Source organism: Anabrus simplex, chromosome 5 (genome assembly GCF_040414725.1).
Source record: "Anabrus simplex isolate iqAnaSimp1 chromosome 5, ASM4041472v1, whole genome shotgun sequence".
NCBI classification, from domain to species: domain Eukaryota; kingdom Metazoa; phylum Arthropoda; class Insecta; order Orthoptera; family Tettigoniidae; genus Anabrus; species Anabrus simplex.
In genome coordinates, this window is record NC_090269.1 from 118448048 (window position 1) to 118470632 (window position 22585).

A 22585-nucleotide genomic window follows, 5' to 3' on the forward strand; every position below is an offset into this window, starting at 1 on the left:
CAGCTGGTACATTTCTGGAATTCACCAACTGGATCATGAAGCCTATCCAACACTAAGTAGTACCTACTCGATCGTATTAGAAAATAACTTCCAGTGCGAGTCAAGTTCTGCTTGTGCTTTTCAAGTCCCATATCAATTGTACATTAAAATAAACTGGTGTCCCACTGTATATCAGAGCGTTTGCAGAATCCATGATACACAACAGCAGGAGAAGGCAAAAGTGAGCGATAACTATGCTCCGTGAGTCATATTGATGAACAGGTGAGTGCTACAAATATAAACTATACATGTACATATGTTGCAAGTGATACATAAATCCATGAGCAAATGGTTCAGTGATGGTATGAGCAGTTTTAAGATGGGCATAGAAGTGCAGTAGATAAACAGAAACCTGGTATCATCATCATCATCATCATCATCATCATCATCTTAAAACACCTAAAACTAAGCTTTAAGAGTCGTTTACAATTTTACCTTATTCTATTAATTAGTTTTATTTTATGCAAGTTTTCAAAATGTTGAGTTGCATGTTGACTTTCTGATGAAATGAATCCTTAAAATTTCTCCACTGGCTAAGGTGAGTATGGATGAAAAATATTTAAACAGTCAGTGCAACTTAAAATCCATGTCTCGTATCACTAAAATAATAATTTTAAAAAATGATTAAAATTAATCAAGGCATTCTTTCAAATTCGTCATCAAGTCAACTTGTATCTCAACATTTTAAAAACTGTATATTGTCTTCTCAGCTATTCAGTATCTATGAAGAGTACAGTACATTACGAGAAATGCACTAGATGGATGGAATGATGGAATCTCCACTGCCTGAAGGAAGATTAATAATCCCCGCTTTGCCAATGATACTACTCTTATTTGCCATCAGCGAGGAGCAGCTACCTATCCTGTTGGAATCTTAAGGTAGGACTGAAACCTTAACAAGACAAAGCCGACCATGGCAAGCACCTTCAGTTCAGTGATCTCTTAATGGATGTTGAAGTCGTACATGAATATATTTGTCTAGGCTCAGTTCTGAGTGGTAAGGATGGCTGTGAACAGGAGATTAAAAAAAGAATAGCTCTTAAACACTCTCCAATGGAAAAAATGAAAATAGTCTGGTGTTAGGGCATATCTAGAAATACCAAAATCTGCTTGGCGCAGACTCTCATGTTTTCCATCTTCTTGTATGGTTGTGAAGTCTGAACTATCAAAGCAAGAGAACAACAGGTGTATTGACGCCTTTGAAACGTAGTGCTGGTGAAGAAAGCTAAGAATACCATGGCCACATCACAAAACAGCAGGTGGACAACTTCAGAAGGTTGTGGTTCCGAGAATAGTCAATGATAAAAGGCCAAGACAAACAGCGCCAAGCAGGTGTGTTGATCAGGTGATGGAGGTCACCCAGATGCCTTTAACCCAATCGCATCATTTGACGACCCTAGCTCGTCATAGTTACTCGTGGCATATGAATCAAATGACGAGCTCTGCTCGCGGCGATGCACAGCTGTACATCAATCCATATAGTTCAGTCACTAACCCACAGACGCCACTTGTATGCATTCTGAGCTGAAGTTTACATATGTGGCTTCGGTTTTTTCCCTTTCACCAGGTTCTCGCACACTTCCGGAACAAGAGATAAGAGAATCTTTATTCACATAATTTCGCTCTTGTCAGTTGCCTTCATGGCGTCAAGCAGATATGCTGGTGTTGATGAAGAAGGAATACGGAAGCTAATAGTGTTCTGGAGAGTGATATTGAAGGCAGTGATGTTTGTGACGACGAAATAGACCCTGAAGTCCTTAGTTCGAGTACTAGCGATGCATATAATAGTTCTGATGACACGGAAAGTGAAGCAAATAACGACGGTGTGCCGAGTCTTTCGAAACGAGCTCGTACCTCGGCACAGACTAACTTGACTGACTGGAACTGGACAAAAAGTGACAATAAACCTGTTGTACATAAGTTTAGTGAATACAGTGGGGTTAGTGAAAATTTATTGAAAAAGTTTGATACGCAGCCACTATCTGAACTCTCAGTTTTTTGTGAATACATGAACCCTTTGTTTGACAAAATATCTGTCGAGACAAATTCATATGCAGCAAAACAGTTGAGCAATCCTGACAGAAAAAAGTTGAAAGACGATGACAACTGGTTTGAGACTACTCCTGACGAAATTAGGGCATATTTTGCGTTATACTAATGTCACAAGTGCGAAAGTCAAGAATACAGTTATACTGGAGTAAAAATAGGTGTATAAACACTCCTATTTTTCGTGAAACCATGAGCAGGGGAAGATTTATTATAATTTCACGATTTTTACATTTTGTTGACGATGAACAAGTCGATAGTAGTGACAAACTAAGAAAGATTAGGCCTATAATACAACATTTCTGCTCCAAATTTTCAGAATTATATTTACCTTCACAAGACATTGCTCTAGATGAAAGTCTAATGAAATTCAGAGGCCGCCTTTCATATGTCCAGTGTATTAGGTCTAAACGTTCTAGGTTTGGAATAAAAATTTTAAAAATTTGTGAATCAAGTTCTGGCTACTGTCTGTCTTTCAAAATTTATGTAGGTGATGATGTAACGGATCCAAGTCTGCCAGCAAGTACAAACGTTGTTCTCAACATGTGTGAACCCTTGTTAGGCCGAGGACATACATTGTTTTTAGATAACTGGTATTCTTCCCCAGATTTATTCAAAAGGCTACACGACAAGCAGATGAATGTAATTGGAACTGTTAGACAGAACCGAAAAGACATGCCTCGCGATATCAGTAAGACGAAACTAAAACGTGGAGAGTATGAGATGTGGGCTGCCAACAGTATGTTGTGTGTGAAGTGGAAAGATAACAAGGATATTTGCTTTCTCACCACTAAACACAAATCAGCTGACATGACAGGGACAGGCAAACTCAGACGAAAGAGAGGACAAACCCCGAGGGAAGAAGTGATAAAGCCCAAGTGTGGCCTTGAATATCAGAAGGGGATGAGTGGTGTTGACCTTCAGGATCAGGTTACAGCTCTGTTCCCTGTCATGCGACGCCCAGTGAAAGGATATAGGAAAATATTTTTCCTCCTGGATATGTGTATTTTCAATTCCTTCACTGCGTATCACAAGATCGATGCTAACAGAAAGACGAGCTACACGGACTTCCGAACTAGCATTGCGCAGCAGCTACTAGAGACTGTTCAGTTGCCGGAGTACTCGGTTCGAGGTCGACCTTCAGCGAGCACCACCCCAACCAGATTACAAGCTAAATCATGGGCCCACTTTCCCATGCGTATTCCCCCACAGAGAAGAAATCAAAAGTCACAAGAAGGTGTGTTGTGTGCTACAGCCAGGGTAAAAGAAGCGAAAGTTGCTGGCAGTGCAAAAAGTGTGGCGTAGCTCTTCACTTAGAAGAATGTTTTGAGGTGTACCACACCAAGCAGACGTACTAAAATAGCGGCATTGGTAAGTTTATTACTTCTTTATTATGCATGCAAATTTTCAGAAAGGAATATTTACTGGTTGCTTTTGTATGATTTTCTAAATAATAGTGTGATGACGACGGCCGTAGAGCGGTATTTAAATGTGATTTCTTAGTGAACTCCTATGGTATTTAAATGTGAGGCGAATGGGTTAAGGAAGATCATACATCCGTCATCATCATCATCATCATCATCATCTTCCTAAATCATCTCCAGTTTCCTGGGTGTGGTATATGAGCCTCCTCCATCTTATCCTGTCCTTGTGCCATTCTTCCTCCACCAACTTGTCCCAATCATGACCTCTCAGCAGTACATCGCTCTTAACTAAATCTATCCATTTCCTTTGTAGCCTTCCCACAGGTCGTCTTCCTTCTACTTTTGTCAAATTCCATCCTTGCAGTTCTGTTTACTGGCATCCTCTTCATGTGACCAAACCACTTCAGTCTTGATATCTGAATCTTATTGAGGAGAGAATCATCTATTCCTGCTTCTTCTCTAATTTTCTCATTCCTAATCTTGTATTTCCTGGTTTTCTGGATCATAGTGCATAGGAATTTCATTTCAGCTGCCTGAAGTTTGGAATTATCTCTATTGGTCAGTGTTGTAGTTTTGAGACTGTATGTAAGAATTGGTGTATAATAGGACTTGTACAATGTCATTTCTGTTTTCATGGGTATTTGCTCATCCCACAGCAGTTGTCTTAATCTGGTGGTAAAATTGTGTTGCCTTATTGATTCGATTGTTCACCTCATGTTTTGGTAGGTTGTAATTTGATAGAACTCTACCCAAGTATTTGAAAACTGGAATGCTGTCCAGTTGGGCTTCATTTAACATGACTATTGGTTCTGCTCCTTCCCCATACACTTTCATCACCACCGTCTTGGTCTTGCTGATGTTTAAACCATATTTCTTTAACTCCTCATTCCAGCTTTGCATTCTCTCTCCCAATTCCTCTTCTGAGTCACTCCAGATCTCAACATCATCTGCAAATGTGAAGGCTTTGATATCTCCAGGTTCTTTCCTATTAATAGATTTCATTACTACATCCATCACAATAATAAATAGAAGTGGTGACAATGAGCTGACCTGCTGCACTCCTCTTTCTGTTTCAAACCAGCCTGACAAACCACATTCTACTTGAATACAACTATTCCCACTATACAACATTTTCACTTTGTCCATGAGGCTGTCTCGCACTTGAAGTTTTTTTCATGCATTGCCAAATTCTTTCCCTTGGTACACTGTTGTATGCTTTCTCAATATTACAAGTAACAAGAATTTTACTTTGCTTTCTCAATGTCCAAAAATATTAGAAATAAAGGCTTGTTCTTCTCCCAGTATTTTTCCATTAGCATTCTAATTGCAAATATAAGGTCTGTAGTTGACCTTCCTGGTCTGAAACCATACTGCTCTTCTTCCAAAATTGGTTCAACAATATCTCTGATCCTGGTCTATTATTTTTTTTCCAATATTTTCAGGGCATGAGACAGTAGTGTGATACCACATAATTAGTACATTTTCATCTGCTTCCTTTCTTGAACAGAGGTACAATGATGCCCATCTAAGGAAGATCATACAAGAGACAGACAATATGACGTCCAGAACAAATTGACACATACAGCGTCTCTTTTATAAACGAAGACTGAATGCACAGAAGAAGTAAGAATATTTTTGTTTCAAGGCAAAATTGACCAACTAAAGCTTGATTCCCATTTCAGGAAAATCATCACTTCAAGTTTCTTATGAAATTTTATTTTTCTAGCAATTTAACATCTACCTTTTTTTTTTTTGTGGCAATTGGATGGAAAATGTCTAGGATCTGTAGTCTTAAAGTTCACCCTCCCAGCATTTATCTAGCATGAAAATAGAAAACCACAGAAAACCATTTTCATAGCTGCCAAAGATTTGAACTGTCTGCCAAATGAAAGCTTCCAGTTACAGTGTATGACTCAGTCACACTGCATAACCAACTCTCTTGGTCCTCTTATAACCTATTTAAACATTTATCTATATTAATGTAACCAAGGATCATTATAAAAAAAACTCACAGCTTTCTGCCTTTGAGATGCAATCCAAACTGTTGCCATTGGAACAAGAAGAGTAGGGCAAATGTATAAAAAGAAAATCCAAGCAGGCTGTGAATACCAGCTCATGGTACGGTCCAGTACTGTTAGAGCAAATGCAATCATCAGAGAAATCAATGGTGTAAAAATCCAGGTTAATAGCACTACACCACATGACAGTCCCAACTGCTTCAAATAGACTTCCCTCTTCAAACCTAAAATAACAAACAAAAACAAAATTAATAAGCACAAATCAGCCTACTAAATGCATTTATAACTGCCTTATTGAGGTATTAGCATATTACAACCTACATACCTCTCACCCTCTATATACACTGAGTGGCCAAAAGTCATGGGAAGACTAAATGTGATGTTAGTAACAAGTTGCTCCTCCACTGCAAGCCCTCAAAAAGGCAGCAATATGTGAGGCATCGATTTGCCAAGGTGTTGGAATCGTCCTGGAGGTATCTGGACCCACGGATCTTACACTGCTACCCACAACTGGTCTCGTGTAGTTTGGTGCGGGGTTCATGGAGTGTACACCAGCATCGACAGTATTCCATAAATGGTCAACTGGATTAAGATCGGGGGATCTGGAGGACCAATCCATGGTCATAACTTTACTGGAGTACTCCTTCAACCACTTGCGTGCCACCACAGAGCGGCGACATGGTGCATTGTCTTAGTGAAACGTAGCATCTCCATCAGGGTACTCTAGGGCCAGAAAGGGATGCAGATGGTCTGAAAGAATGTCCATATAACATACACCTGTCAGCGCTCCCTGCAGCCAGACAATAGGGCCTAATTGCGACCATGAGAATGCTGCCCTGACCAGAACTGAGAATTGAGCCACCTCTCGTTTGGACAGAACCTTGTTGACACGCAGGATACATAGCTTCACGGGGCATACGCTACACTCTCATGCACCCATCAGTTCGATACAACTGGAACTGGGATTCATCGGACCATACCAGTCGTCGCCACCGTTCCAGGGTCCACTGCCGATGTTCGTGGGCCCATGCACGTCATTGAGCTCTGTGTCGAGGTGTCAGCAAAGGGACACAAGTTGGTCATCGGCTGGTGAAGCCTATGCGGTGCACTTGCCTCCTTACAGTCTTACGATCCTGGTAGAAATGGGCTCCCGACTCCCAACATTCAACTAGCTGGTGATCTGACTCACAATAGCCCGTCGAGTGCCCAGTATGGTTCTGCAGAGGTGACGTGATGTCTGTTCGTTAAACACCTGTGGTCTTCCCGTGCAGCGGATTACGCAGGTGGTAACATTCTCTCTGCGATATTGAAGATCCACCCTTGATACTGTTGACCTCGGGGAAACCCGAATTCGCGTGTAATCTTTGCAATGCTACGACCCATGTGCCGTGCGCCGATGATCATCCCACATTCAAAGTCCGTTAACTCATGGCGTGTTGCCATCTTCACGACACTGGTGTCTGTGACAGACTACTCAGCTATGCCGCAATGCTCAGGAGTCATTTTCTAATGGGACACCCCTTCCCGTAACTTTTGGCAATTCATTGTATATAAAAGACCTAATTCTGTCATACACAGTGATACTGAGAAAACAGGATGGTTTCAACAGCTGAAATGGGTACCAGTTATAGATGGTTATATCTACTTTACAAGAAAAATACAATGAACCTCTCACGACCATGACTTTTGCACCTTTTGAAGAAAAATATGTTTCTCTCAGCAAAGTAGTTGTTTCATTTGCCACGACGTTGTAGGTACACAGCTATATATATTGGCACGAGGTCGAACTACGTACATCTGTTATACGAAGTATTTGCAGGGCCCTGTTTCATAAAACTAACTAATAATATTAGCTAATAATATTAGAACTCATAAAAATAATTATTAGTTAACCAAATTCTGTTTCATAAAGATTTACACATGACTAATAAAATATCTTCACTAATAATATTAGTTCAGTAGTCAGCTGATACAAATGGAGGTTAGAATCGGTCTGTTTATGTTCTTGGTTTGGGTTTGTTCCTAGCAGTAGGCTAATGCTTGACTACAACCGACTATTAATCCATATGTTCAAAAGGCTCATTTGATATTTTCGTTGTTGTGACTTCAATACATATCAAAATGGATAAAAGTGAAAATAATGTGAGAAGAAAATTTCTTTGCGGAAAATGATTGAGTTAAAGCATCAACTATTCGTAGCCTTTTGCACACTATAACTCTCCTTGTTACTTTTACTTTTTTATTTTATGTGCTCTTAAAAATCTCTGTTGCGATGAACTAGCAAAATCTTTGTTTACTACCCCTGTTGGTGGGGGCGGTATCCCCTGCCTGTCGTAAAAGGCGACTAAAAGGGGTCCCAGGCATCTCAACTTGGGAGCGTGTGTTGGCGAACATGGGTCACTGAGATGAGTCCTGCCATTGCTTCAACTTACTTCTGCCAGGTTTATTTTCATCTACCCTTCTGACCTCCCTTGTTAAACTCTTGTTCTTTTCCGACCCTGACAGTATTAGGTTGCGAGGCCGAGAGAGTCTTTCATTTTCACGCCCTTCGTGGCCCTTCTGTATCTTTAGGCGATAACCTTAATTTTTCAAAATGTCGGATCCTTTCCATTTTTCTATCTGATTAGCGTTATTATAGATGATGATTGCCTAGTTGTAGCCTACTTCCTCTTAAAACAATAATCATCACCAGCATCATCTTAGTTTACTGGTGATATAAGCCAAGATTTTAAAAGATACTTGGAGTGTCCGAGCAGAACTGCACTAGAGAAACACAATGATACTGTGTATCATTACCAACCGATGGAGTGCAATGCGAAGCTGCTATTTCAAGGTTATGCTTCATTCCTTGCAGTGGAACGTTCTATTACCAATCCTATCAAGCAAATACTCAAAAGTTATGTAATCTAACCTAAATCTCCCATTGCACCGGAATTCATATGTTTGTTACATGTCAGTACTGGCTGTTTTTGACGTAACATTTATTGAACGGTGAATACCTACACTCGTTCCTTATCACTATTTGAATCAGTCAACCATTTCAATGATCTTCATGATTTTATGCCAAAATATTAAAATACCGCTCACTTTGGTTTCACTAATAATATGAATTATGAGTCAAAATACACTCATGGAAATAATCCTAATAATATGAGTAACTTTCATTAGTCATGTTGTCTATGAAACAATTTACTAATATTATTAGGAACATCTACTAATAATTTTGACTCATAAACTAATAACTAATATTATTAACTAATAATTTTATGAAACATAATACTAATATTATTAGTTAATATTATTGGTTTCTTACTAATAATATTAGTGAAAGATGTTTTATGAAACAGGGCCCAGGAAACGGGAATGTTCAAAAGACTAGAAATGGTACCAGATATGGGTTAGATGATCATCATATATGAACTGTTCAGTGAAATGAACAATTTCTTTTTCCATTCTGGGTAACAAAACACATTTCCATCAACATGCACAGCGTGTCTGGTGGCCATGGTCATTAAGTCATCAAGTATACCATATTATGGTCTGACACCGTGTTTAGCTGGTCTGAGTCCTGTTGGTCAAAAAAAATTACCATTAGAATGATGGCCGGCAGGGTAGGAGAGGTGGTTGTGTAGAATTTTTAATCACTAGATTGCGTGCCAAAATTTCAAACTTTTTCGCAGTGATCATACGGAGCGAGGGCATATGAAGCTCTTGTCTCCTTTACAAGAAAAATACAATGAACCTCTCACAAATATCTTTTGTACTTTTTTAAAGAAAAAAATTTCTTCATCAGCGAAGTTATATAGGTTACAAGACCAATGCAAGGATGGTGATCATACTTTAACTATTTAGTGAAAAATACTATCTTTCCGTGAAATTAATAAATCACTTATTCCATTCCAGGGTATGAAAACACTATCTCCATGGTTAGCACAGCCCACATGGTGGCGATGACTGTTTAGGCATGCTTGCTAAATGATCAGACATCGTGGTTAGTCTGTTCAAATACCGTTGATCGAAAAAAATACAATTCGAATGTTGGATGGTAGGGTAGGAGAGGTGGTGGTATAAATTTTCTAATCACTCGACTGCGTGCCAAAAGCCTGGATTAAATTCCAAACCTTTTTGCAGTACTCATATGGAGCGAGGGAAAATAATGCTGCTGATGGTGATTTATCTGTCAGATAGGGGCATAAAGCCTTGAACAGAACCTTTGGTGCTATTAGACAGGAGTAGACTATGCGTCTGCAGGGGTTTCACTCTCCCCTCTCCCAATATCATATATCAAGTCACTCATTTTATCTCATTAACTCCTCTGATGAGGTTGACGCCAGGAAGGGCATCCAGTCTTAAAACTCGCAACAAAGATTCATCTCGCTTCATACCTGACCTGTATGGATGGGTTGGACATACAAGTTTGAGGGATGACATCTTAACAAATGTTCATCTTGGATGCTTTGTTGCAGGTGTTTCTATGGTAGAGACATGTTTCGGCTGAGATGGAATTTTGTATGCTTGGTTAATTCGCAATAAAATGCCTCTCATTCAGCAAGGCCAGGTTGTAATTTTGTTGCACATAATAACATTAATGTCATCTATTGGCATAAGACTGAACCAAGTTTTACTCTCTGGTTTGAAGCATTGGAGCTTGGAGCTTTGGACTTAATGCAACTGGCTATACAGTACAGCCACAGAAATTTGCCAGCAGAATCCGTCAGGAGAACATGACGTCCATGAAAGCACGAGGTCTCACCTGAAAATAATTTTTGATCGTCAGAGGTTGTATGACTTGTGTGTATAAAATAAATTTCAAATGAGCTGACCATCCAACGTATTAAAATTCCAGGAGGAAGACAGAGTGAACAAAGGCAAAAGTGGCAAATATAAAATATGCAATCACACAGACAAACAACTGAAGCTAAAACGATACATTTGGAGAAAGATTGAGTTAAGTCACAGGAAAGAGGGAGTAATAGCTCTATATTCGCAGACCGAACATAAAAATGTCAGATAATGCGGAATAAAAAAAGATAGGCTAAGTTAATAGTATGGGAAGAGGCAACTATCACTGTCCATTACGCTCTTTCCTCAGTAGACTAGCTATTTATAATCATAAATCGCCTTCCATCAGAAAAGTGATCTTGCTTGGTATAGAATTACAGTCTTACCTAGACAGTCAGCAGGAGTAGACGTGCTGAGTCGGGTGTGCCGGCAGAGTGGGAGTGGAGTGCGAGTGGTGCATGGAAGAAGGAAGCAGGAGTGAAGAGGAAGAGGATTGGCTTGGATCAATATCGGGCAGTTATGGGAAGTTGGCAGGGGTGAGGGAAGAAGGAAACAGCCAGGAGTGAAGGAGGTAAATGGAATGAAGGGTGAGATGATATTTGTAGCAACGGTGATTATGGTACTGCTAGTTATAGGGGGTGCGGAAGAAAACCCCGGACCGACTCCCAATGGCAACATGAGCTGGGAAGATGTGGAGGTAATAAGGAGGGTAGTTAGAGAGGTTGGGGAAGAAGTATGCCCATTTGAGCAAATTAAAAATATGATGAAGGAACAAGTGAAAAAATTTGGGAATATGAGCCGATGGATGCAGGGAAAAACAGACGAAACAAGGGCCAAAGTAGGAATCAACGAGAGAGAAATTGCATCACTCAAGGAGAAAATAAGGGATATGGGGGAAGAGGTGGTGAAGCTGAAGGCTGAAATAGAAGGCAGTTGCCTAGAACGCAGGAAGAAATGCTTATTTATATATGGAGTGCCAGAAGAATAAGGAGAGGACAAAGTGTTGACAATCTACAAGGTTGTGGAACTCATCCAAAAAAGGATGAAAATTAACTTTAGTGAAGTTGATATAGACGACATGGAAAGGATAGGTAAAGCACGGGGCAACAGGCCAATAAAAGTGAAGTTGTTTTCCACCCTGATGGTGGAAATAGTGATAAGAGGCGCCGACAATCTATGGAGTACGAAAATCCGGATTAAAAGAGACATGGGAAGAGAAGGGATGAGGAATATAAATACCCTATAAAAACATTTAGTCCAGGCCAGACTTCAAGGGTTAAGAGCTTACATTAAAGGTCAACAACTAGTGGTAACCAATGGCCATTGGGCCAGGTTTTGGACAGTGATGAAACTACACGATTTGGAAGAGAATATGAAGAGAAAAGAGGAAATGGGGAAGAGAGTGGAATAAAGTCAAGTTATGGACAGCAGTGTTAGAGAAGATGGACATGGTGATACTAGGGGCCAGACACTGGTAGTGAGGCACGGAAATTGGTCCCGAAATCGGAGAGTGATGAATTTGAAAGCATTGGAACAGAGCTTGCAGCAAGAAGAAATTAGCAGGGCAGAGGAGGACGCGCATACTATCTTCGAATCGATCGTAGAAGGAGCCATGGAAGCAGCAATTGAGATGAGGAGGGAGACCAGGGCAATAGTTAAGGAGCTGAGGACGGAGGCCAGTGTGAGAGAAGAAAGGAAGATGCAGGGAGTGGATGTGGGTGGAGAACCACAAGATGTGGCAAGTGCGCATAAACAAAGTGAAAATACAGCTTTGAGGGAGGAATCAGAAACGAGAGGTGCCTTGGCTAAAGGGAGAAGCTTGAGTCTGAAAGAGATATGGGGTAAGAAGAGTAAATTGGACGAAGGCATAGTGACAAGAAATAAAAAAAAAAAAAAAAACATGAGCAGGAAGTAAATTGTTTAAGCACATGAGAATAGTGGAGTGTGTGTGTGTGTTATTTGTAGCTGAGATAAGAGCGATTAAGTAGTTAAATTAGTAGGTAGTGAAGTGTGTATATTAATTATTGTCACTGTATTTGGATTGTACAGTGAGCCTGATTGGCAACAAACATATCGAAAATGCAATAGAGTGTTCAGAGTTATATATTGAAATGAGAGAAGCGGTAGTGAATTTAGATGGTATTGGAAGGCTGTAATTAAGATGAGGCGGGTATTTAGTTAGTAAATAAGAAAGAGCGTGATTGTAAAAAATTGGTAGATAAGGGTAAAAGCTAATGTTAAAATGTAATGGCATAATATAGCAAGATGGAAAAATGTAGGGGTATAATTCAATATGGTGAGAGACTTATGTGGCTATAGTTGAGATATTTTGGTTGGTGAATGTAAGTGATTTCAGGATGATTGTGATTCAAAGTTGCGATGGCATGTGTGGTGAGTTTGTAAATAACCACGAGGTTTCGTGATTAAGTTAATGTGTGGAGATGGATGGTATATGAGCTTATGGTCTAAGTTACTTGTTAGTGAATAAGGTAGTAGAGTGGATGTAAAAGTTGTGATGAGTTAAGGCTGGTGGTTGAAAAGGAAGATAGTGATGTAGGGTTGGTAATGTATGGAATGGCAAGTGAGATGGTTTCATTTAATGTGGAGAGTGGTCTGAAATTTTAAAAGAAAAGAAGTATGGTAGAGGTTGAGGATGAAATGAATATGTGGTGAAAGAATATGACCAGATGGTATAAGTTGAGATGGAGGCTGACTAGATGATAGTATTGTGTAAAGGCTGTCAAGAGATTATGAGTATGGAATGGTGTGATGGATTAACTTAATGAGGAGATGGGCCTGAAATTTCAAATGAAACAGATTGGCTGAGACTAAAGGAGGAATTGATATATGCTGAAAGAGTAAGACTAGGTGGTATAAGCTGAGGTGGAGGTTCATTGTGAATCAGCGACAATAGTAATGAAACATAAGGAGAATAAATGCACACCGGCACAACAGTGGTTGTAACACGAAAGCTAGGTTTGCAACTAAAGTAAAGCAACAGAGAGGTCAGTGCTCAGGAAGGACTGTGCTGAGTTGGAAACCAGGCTGGAAGAGATATGCAGTTTGTTTAAATTACAGATGCCGTCTGCCGACACTATTGTACTCTACACAGTAAAATATTATTTTTTTAGTTTATTGTTATCATACTGCCATGGCCAATAGACCACCAATAAGGGTTGATCTTGGGCCAGGCAACAGTGTTTATTCTTTTTATTACATGTAACTAATCTCATGTTTAGACCCGTATTGAAATTTCCTATCATATGCTTACAATATTGTGTTTTTTATTCCACCTGTTCAATACAATTGATTTTATGTTGTTAGAAAATCATAATGCTACAACACTATTTTATAGGGACTTGTTTTGCTTGATTTCAAGCATCCTCAGCCTATGTAATCATCTCAAGGTTAAGACCTGTCATTGTTAATTTGCTTTGACAAATTTGTGCTTAATTATAATTCTAAAATTAAGTAGTAAAATACATAAACATAGGAATTTGTGAACACATTGACAGTTTAACAATATGAATGACTATACTAAAATTGGAATATCTGTTAATTCTAAAGACAATGACGTCCAAAACACAGCAATATCTTCCAAATGTTGAACATTTGGCTAATTCACCCCCCCCCCCCCCCCCCCAAGTTTTACTTTATTTAAAACAATTGTAATTTGACTTCTGTGTTAAAATTTGAGTCGTAATTTTTGTTAAAACTTATTGGTGTCTGAAGATTAAAATCTTGGATATGTTGGAATTCTGCTTCAGGTATTAATTTTGAGGCAGGCTACTGTAATTTATTAGTTTTGAAAAGTAAAATGCTGCAGATTTTCCTTTGGTAGTAGTTTGTATTTATGAGGGTTTAGTCAAAAGGGACGTCAATCCAAAATCTTGAGGTGTTGATTTGTTTCTTATTTACAATATTTGAATGATGGTGCGTTCGAGCCAAACATAATTCAGTCTTTGATTAAGACCCATCAGCTTTTGGATTGGCCTTTTCTTTAGGATTTGGTTTGAGTGAAAACATATCATGGCAGAGTTCCTAGATGGGAACAAAATATCTACATTCTGTGTTAAGGTAAGAAGAAAATGAGTAAACTACAGTATATCATCCACAGAACAGAATGTGTGGTTGCTAAAGACTCCAATACAATCTGAAGAGTTGGTTGAACTGTAAACCTAAAGAAAAGGCCGATCCAAAAGCTGATGGGTCTTAATCAAAAACTGAATTATGTTCGGCTCGAACGCACCATCATTCAAATATTATAAATAATAAACAAATCAACACCTCAAGATTTTGGACTGACGCCCCTTTTGACTAAACCCTCATAAATACAAACTACTACCAAAGGAAAATCTGATCGTCAAAGCAAGACTATTTCGATGAAACTACTTAATTCAGCATTTTACTGTTCAAAACAAATAAATTACAGGAGCATGCCTCAAAATTAATACCTGAAGCAGAATTCCAACGTATCCAAGATTTTAATCTTTAGACACCAACAAGTTTTAACAAAAATTACAACTCAAATTTTAACATAGAAGTCAAATTACAATTGTTTTTAATAAACTAGAACTTTTGAAAAAAAAAAAAGCCAAATTTTCAACATTTGGAAGATATTACTGTGTTTTGGACGTCAATGTCTTTAGAAATAACGGATATTCCAATTTTAGTTTAGTCATTCATATTTTTAAACAATCAATGTGTCACAAATTCCTATGTTTATGTATTACTACTTAATTTTAGAATTATAATTAAGCACAAATTTGTCAAAGCAAATTAACAATGACAGGTCTTAACCTTGAAATGATTACATAGGCTGAGGATGCTTGAAATCAAGCGAAACATGTCCCTATAAAATAGTGTTGTAGCATTATGATTTTCTAACATAAAATCAATTGTATTGAAAAGGTGGAATTAAAAACACAATATTGTAAGCATATTATAGTGTTTATTCTGCCGCATTGCCTTTTTGTTATTATTATTTCTTTTTATTTTTTATTTTTTTTTAAATTTATGGTTTTGTTCATATGTCTGCCTATCTAGTGGCAGTCTTTTCCCTTACCTTTTGTGGGCTGGTCTAGGTCAGACTTGTTATTTTTTCTCTCCATTAATGGTTCATATACATATAATGTAGATCTGGAGAAAGAATAAATAAATAAATAAATAAATAAATAAATAAATAAATAAATAAATAAATAAAGTATAGAATTCTGACAGTGCCTGGCAATAATTCCTCACTGTAACAGAACCGCTGTTGTCCAGACAAGTTTTAAATATTCTACTTTATGGTTCAAAATTAAGATTTAACTTCAATGCAGGGCTTTTAAACTCGAACTGAGAACTAGACCAAATGGCACTACCGGGATTCAAGAAAAACGGATTTCAAAAATATTCTACAAGATTCATTTGGTTCTTCTTTTCATCCAACTGAGAGTATGTTTTCCAAAGTAGCAATTTTCTGCCCAAGAAATAAACAAGTTATCATCATCAACCAATAGGTTCTGAATAGCTTCAAAGATGACCAAATAACGTACTTTACCATTGACTCAGTGTGATGATGATAATGAGGTTAATAAAGCTGGTCAGTGCAATGGAACGAGATTGAATCTACAGAAGCTAGACAAAAATATTCTTCATGCAGAAGTTCAGATGGGCTCAGCTTCAGGAAGAAAGTGTTTTATTCCAAGAATATATTTATCATCTGTGAATGTGGGAACACCATTCTTTCTTAAATGGAGGCAATTTCCTTCTCCGTCACAATGAATAAGCCACCAGGACACACTTTGAAGTTGGGATGAAATCTCCCCACTCCAGTGTTTTGGACAGTTGTACCTAGCTTTTCAAGAGTCTTCAGATCCACAGATTTCAAAGTACAACTCCAAGCTACAACCGCACTCAATATTGTTTGTAAGGAAATACTATAACACCTGTTTTGATTCCATTTAAGTGACGTATAAGACCAGGAAAGTGTGACATTTATACATCAGATGTATTAACAGTCCTTTAGAATTTCCGATTACTTTATAGACAGTAATTTTGACTGTTGAAGAAAGGCTTATGTACTAGTTTCACATAAGAAAACAAAGAAGATGGGAAGAGCATTACTACGTAAATAAAAATTCCATCCCTTGGTTCCAGGGGTTCCCTTGGTTTCCTGTACCATAATTAATTTGTGTAACCTAAAAATAAATATATCCTTATTTATTAGAAGATGACAGTGCATGAAGATATGGAAAATGTCCTTGTCCTTTTGGTGTTTTCATGTTTGTCCACTTCTTCTACTGTACTGCTCCCTGTTCCCACAATGTCGTGCCATTTTGAAATGCATACCATTTCATGTTCCTCTCTATGTATGACTTGAAAATAAACATAATGAATAATAGTTACTTTGTCCCCCTCAGCATTATATTTCCAATTTTTTAGAAATCAATTTTCAGCCTACAAAATCTAGTCATAGCAAATGTTCCCTGAATGCTGGAAGTTAATGAAAGCGCTAATCAATAATCTAATATTAATTTGATCATCAGATATGAAATTAGACTTTTTTATTGCCAATTCATACAACAGTAACCAAAACTAAATTAAAGACAACTAACAAAGTGTAAGAAAATACAAAAGAAGTTAACGTAATCTAAACCACCTAATGCTGGGGAGTTTGATGTTATTCCAGGAACGTAGTTTTGACTTTCACACAGCTGTGCTGATACACTAACAGCAAAGTATTATAGTAGGATTCAAACCTGTAAAATGAAATTTCTTAGAACTGCAAGACACGACTTGATCACGTGAAAAATGATGAGATCCGATCTAACCTAGGTCTAAATGAATCGAAGGAGGAAAGACTTAAGTCATCTAGACTTAAAGGGTTTGGGCATGTTAAACGAATGAATAGCACAATGTTACCATGTGCTTATTTGGAAAAGAGAATAACAGGTAGAAGACCAGCTGGAAGACCAAGAAGGAGATAGGTGGACTAACTGAGGGAAGACATGGAGAGAAGAGGATGGAATTGGGAATCTGTCATGGACAACAAAATCATTTTGAATAGGCACTTTGGAAGATGTTCATTTTCAAACACCCTACCTGGCTCGTTGGAAGGGCAAACCGATAATGATGACACAGCTGTGCTGATAGTATCTTCTAGTAACTTAGGTCCTCTCTTATCAAACTTAATGGAAACAAAATTTAAAATAAACATCAATTTTATATTCAGCAAATGAATTTTGAAAATGAAAGGAAGAAAAAAGAACATAAATGATTTTAAAAAGCCACAATCAACACTTGACCTATCAAAAGCGAACACAAGTTTCCTGAGTAACAGAACACCTGAAATTTATATGTGGTTAATTAATCTGCAATCACACAAAGTAAATTATGATAAGTAATATCCTCATCATTGGCTAGTATGAGTTCCAAGTGTTGTCTGCAGGCTAAGATTCCGTCTTAGGTCAAAGTGATCGACAAACTCATTGAGAAATTGGACCGCAGTGAAGTCAGCACCATATGAACACATTGGGGGGGGGTCTCTCATCTTTAGAAGGTAAGACAGTGTAAATCTTCCATAGTTTATAAAATACTCTCCTGGTTAAGAATCTACAAACTTCGATATTTTCACATTACAACTCTCATATTTAGACTGATAAATAAATAAATTAATTAATTAATTAATTAATTAATAAAAAACTACAGCCTCTCTCCATGAGGGCTGGGAAGAGGACCACTTACACTGCTGTCATTTTTAATTGTTCTCAGCTTATTGGGAGTTTGGATAGCTAGTCACTGATTCCCAGCACTGGCGTAGCCAAGGGGGGGGCCCAGTGGGGCCGGGCCCCCCCCAAAATATTTCCTGAAACTAGAGCGAGGATCAGCCGTTGTTTTACCTACGGTACGAACAACTTAAAAACGTACGCCGAAATGTTAAGTTAATGTAGCGACAAGAATCTACTAGCAGGGCTCAATAGGGTCATACATAAATCTCCATATTTGTACTGCCTGAATGAAAGGAAGACACTTAGGATTGTGATGCGCGGGGATATTTCCCTGTAGAAGCCTCAGTATTGAGAATGTAACCTTGTGTTGACAAACGTCAAGACATGAAGAAAGGGGCAATTAGCAAGGGATTACTCAGTATGGGGCAGAAACGTGACCACCGAGATAACGGGGGAGCCACGTCCAGAAACAATTGCAAGCTTACAACATCGTGTCAGCTTTTGCATATCGGTTCCAGGAAACAACAATGTCCTAGGGATCCTCGGGTTGTACCGTGGTTGAGAGATGTGCTGTGTTGCAGCGTTGGGCAGACTGTGACAGGATTGTGAGCTGCACGTTAGTTCCTCATTTTGTGCCATATAAGTAACTTTGTTTGAAGAGGGACCGTTTTGTCACTGAGAAGCCAACACTATGTGCATCCTCGGTAAGTTATGAAAAAGTTTTTATTTATTTTTACAGTAGCAAGACAATCGCGGAGTCGAGCCTAAGTTCGATAGGTAGGCCTATATATTTTGTCAAGTGCCCGGGGGCTGATTGGAACCTCAAATGGCACCATCAAAAGTGCGGGTAACTATTTTGTAATTCGCGGACGTGATAACTCAGTTCTAATGGTTTTATCTTCTCATCAGGACGGCCCAGGCTTGAATTGCAGTCGATGCATGAAACTGTTTTAAAATGGGAAGTCACGTTCTATTGATACGGATTCTACTTAAAACACTAGATCCCTTTCATTATGTTTCCTTACACTTTTGAGCCAGAACCGCATCATTTATGGTGGCGTATTTTGAGTGTACAACGTTTCCTTGGAAGGGGTTGTGAAAAGATTTTTTATTTTTTATTTAGAATTTGCTTTACGTCGCACCGTAGGCCTTATCGCGACGATGGGAAAGGAAAGGGCTGAGAGTGGGAAGAAGCGGCCGTGGCCTTAATTAAGGTACAGCCCCCAGCATTTTCCTGTGTGAAAATGGGAAACCACAGAAAACCATCTTTAGGGCTGCCGATAGTGGTGTTTGAACCCACTATCTCCCGGATGCAAGCACACAGTTGTGCGCCCCTAACTGTACGGCCAACTCGCCCGGTGGATGTAAAAAGAGAGCCGGTCCTACCGAGTGCGGTGACGGATCTTCAGTAGATATTGTTGGTTTTGATTGTTACCATGTACAATTATAGCTTCTGTACTCTTAACATACACCGGCTGCATTATTGAAACTGTTCGTAAAATTGATAATATCGTTCTTCGTTTGTGAGGAAGTGGAATCTTTATCTTTGTCTTCTTAAAAAAGGAACCACTTTGGTACTTTGGTACTACACTCCGTGAAGGTGACTGACTACCTTCCATGCCGTAGATATTTCGATTACGGGAGACTCAAGGAAAACTCTACTGCACCCAAAAACAAGGTTGTATCCTCCTCATCCCATGCCTTTCTTAACTCTGTCAGTGTCAGGAATCGAATGCAGGATGCCGTAAGTCAAATTTGAATATAAGGAGACCTAAAAATAACCAGCCGGCCCTACAGTGTAGGGGTAGCGTGCCTGCCTCTTACCGGAGGCCCCAGGTTCGATTCCCGGCCAGGTCAAGGACTTTTACCTGGATCTGAGGGCTGGTACGAGGTACACTCAGCTCACGTGTTTATAATTGAAGAGCTATCTGACGGTGAGATGGCGGCCCCGGTCTAGAAAGCCAAGAATAACGGTGGAGAGGATTCGTCGGGCTGACCACAAGACACCTCGTAATCTGCAGGCCTCGGGGCTGAACAGCCGTCGCTTGGTAGGCGATGGCGCTTCGGGGCTGTTACGTCATGGAGTTTGGTTTAGAAAAGTGAACAGAGAAGGAAGCGACACCCCTGCATGGCTCCTTAGCTTCCAGCTAGTTCTTCTGCCCGGCCTCGTGCATTTAGGACAGTAAGGAAACGTACGCCTTAATAAATGCTCCTCAGAAAAACTTTTGTAAAAATACTAACTGCATCTATTCATAACAATAATCACAAACGCCTTCTTTTCATGTGGCTCAGTAGGTTGTGTCTCTGTCCTTCTGAGTCCGAGTTCGCAGGTTCAAATCCCGGCTTGACCGGGCGAGTTGGCCATGCGCGTAGAGGCGCGCGGCTGTGAGCTTGCATCCGGGAGATAGTAGGTTCGAATCCCGCTATCGGCAGCCCTGAAAATGGTTTTCCGTGGTTTCCCATTTTCACACCAGGCAAATGCTGGGGCTGTACCTTAATTAAGGCCACGGCCGCTTCCTTCCAACTCCTAGAGCTTTCCTATCCCATCGTCGCCATAAGACCTATCTGTGTCGGTGCGACGTAAAGCCCCTAGCAAAAAAAAAAAAAAATCTCGGCTTGGATCGGTAACCCTTAAAACGGTGTTGAAATGGCAACAGCTCATTGTCGTTGGTTTCTGACACGTTAATAAAAAATATACATACGAATATTAGCGTCACAAAACTCTAACTCTATACTACTATATTCTGTATCCCAGGCTTGTGAGGAAAGTAATTAACAATTTACTTTACGTCGCACCGACACAGATAGGTCTTATGGCGACGGTGGGATAGGAAAGGCTTAGAAATGGGAAGGAAGCGGCCGTGGCCTTAATTAAGGTACAGCTCCAGCATTTGCTTGGTGTGAAAATTGGAAACCAAGGGAAAACATTTTCAGGGCTGCCGACAGTGGGGTTCGAATCCACCTCCCGGATACAAGCTCACAGCTGCGTGGCCCTAACCGCGTTGGAAACTAATAGGACAAGGTAAACCCTACATAGCATGTGTTGTAACGCGTATTTTCCTTTACCAACTAACAAAAGAACTATACCCATACGCTTTACATTATATATTTATTTATTTGTTTATTTATTTATTAGTGCCTTCAGTACAGTGGCGAAGTTAGGGCTCCAGGCCCTCTCGTACACTTAACCACTTACTAATCAGAATCTTAAATAAAATACTGAGATACTTAAAATAGTTAAAACTGCATAAATTAATAGAATTGAAAATAAATTTTAAATAAATTACTTACTAAATTAATATTAAAAACTCTTAAAAATTGCTAATCCTCAGGAACGCACACATTCATACTTCAACCATTCAGTTAGCTGTCCTCAGCAGGTAGTCTCGGCAGGTGACCTTAAATCGTGATTTAAAAAAAGCTAGTTTCTCTGACCTGAACTGGCAGGGAATTACATAATCTGGCGACAGTCACCACAAATTATGTATTAATTTTATTTGTGCGGTGCAGTGAAATAGAAAGAATGAATCTAGAACATGTATTTAAGTTGTGAAATGATGATAAAAAGATGAATTTAGAAGAAATATACATTGGCTGACTTTCAGCTACCACTCTGATCACCATCGTTAAAGTGTGTAGCTGCCGACGTTTATCAGACATCAGCCATGAGACAGCTTGATAGTGTGGGGTGACGTGAACATCGTACCTGATATTGTAAATAAATCGCAGGCAGGAATTCAGCGCTCGTTGAAGTTTAAGTGTTTCTTCCCTCGTCATGTCAACTAAAATAACGTCACAATAATCAAGAATAGGGAGAATGAGTGTCTGTATTCGTTTGGCCTGTAGCTCAAATGGATATACATCCCTCTGCCGTTTAAGAGGGTGAAGAACTCCAAAAATCTGTTTACGTATTTGTTTCGTGTGATCACACCAATTAACTGCTTCATTCATCATTACGCCGGGATTTTAAACCGTTTTACTGTAGGAAATTAGTAGGATAGGCGGGATTGCGACATTGTTTGAGCAGCTCAGTAATTTTCGTGATCCAATTATAATTGTCTGAGAATTTTTTGCAGTTTAGTATAAGTGAGCTTCGTTGTGCATATACAGTACACTGAGTCGTCGGAGGTCCCTGTTAATATCTTGTCTTGCAGTGTCGATATATTTGAAGATCGCCAGCACAGAGGTCATGTGTGTTATTTCCTGTCACAGATAGTATGTCATTGATAAAAATACAGAAAATTAGGGGCCGTAGAGTACTTAAGATGCGGTTAGATTCAAAGTCTTTGTCATCTAGGGTTTGTTTATAATGTCGAAATAACGAGTCACGGTGGGCCATCATTCTCTTGCCTTCATCATCTAGCCATGGACAAGAAGGACGAGAAACCTGTATTCGACGCGTGTGTGTGTATATCTTTGTCGCATTATTTGTATAAAATGTCACTTCTTTATTGCTTATCACATGACCATTATTATAATAACATTGCCGTATTTATTCTAAACCAGAATATTGCATCCTTACTCGAACTGTTTATTCTTGCATTCATTTCACTTGTACTCGGAA

General features: G+C 39.1%; 1 protein-coding gene across 1 annotated transcript in view; it reads right to left on the reverse strand.

Moving 5' to 3' along the window:
* LOC136874676 (endoplasmic reticulum metallopeptidase 1) overlaps positions 1–22585 on the reverse strand; it is a 248912-nt gene that overhangs the window by 82331 nt on the left and 143996 nt on the right. The window contains exon 7 of the mRNA XM_067148313.2: positions 5522–5751. Within this exon, the coding sequence (XP_067004414.2) occupies positions 5522–5751 (230 nt within the window). The remainder of the gene's footprint in view (positions 1–5521; positions 5752–22585) is intronic.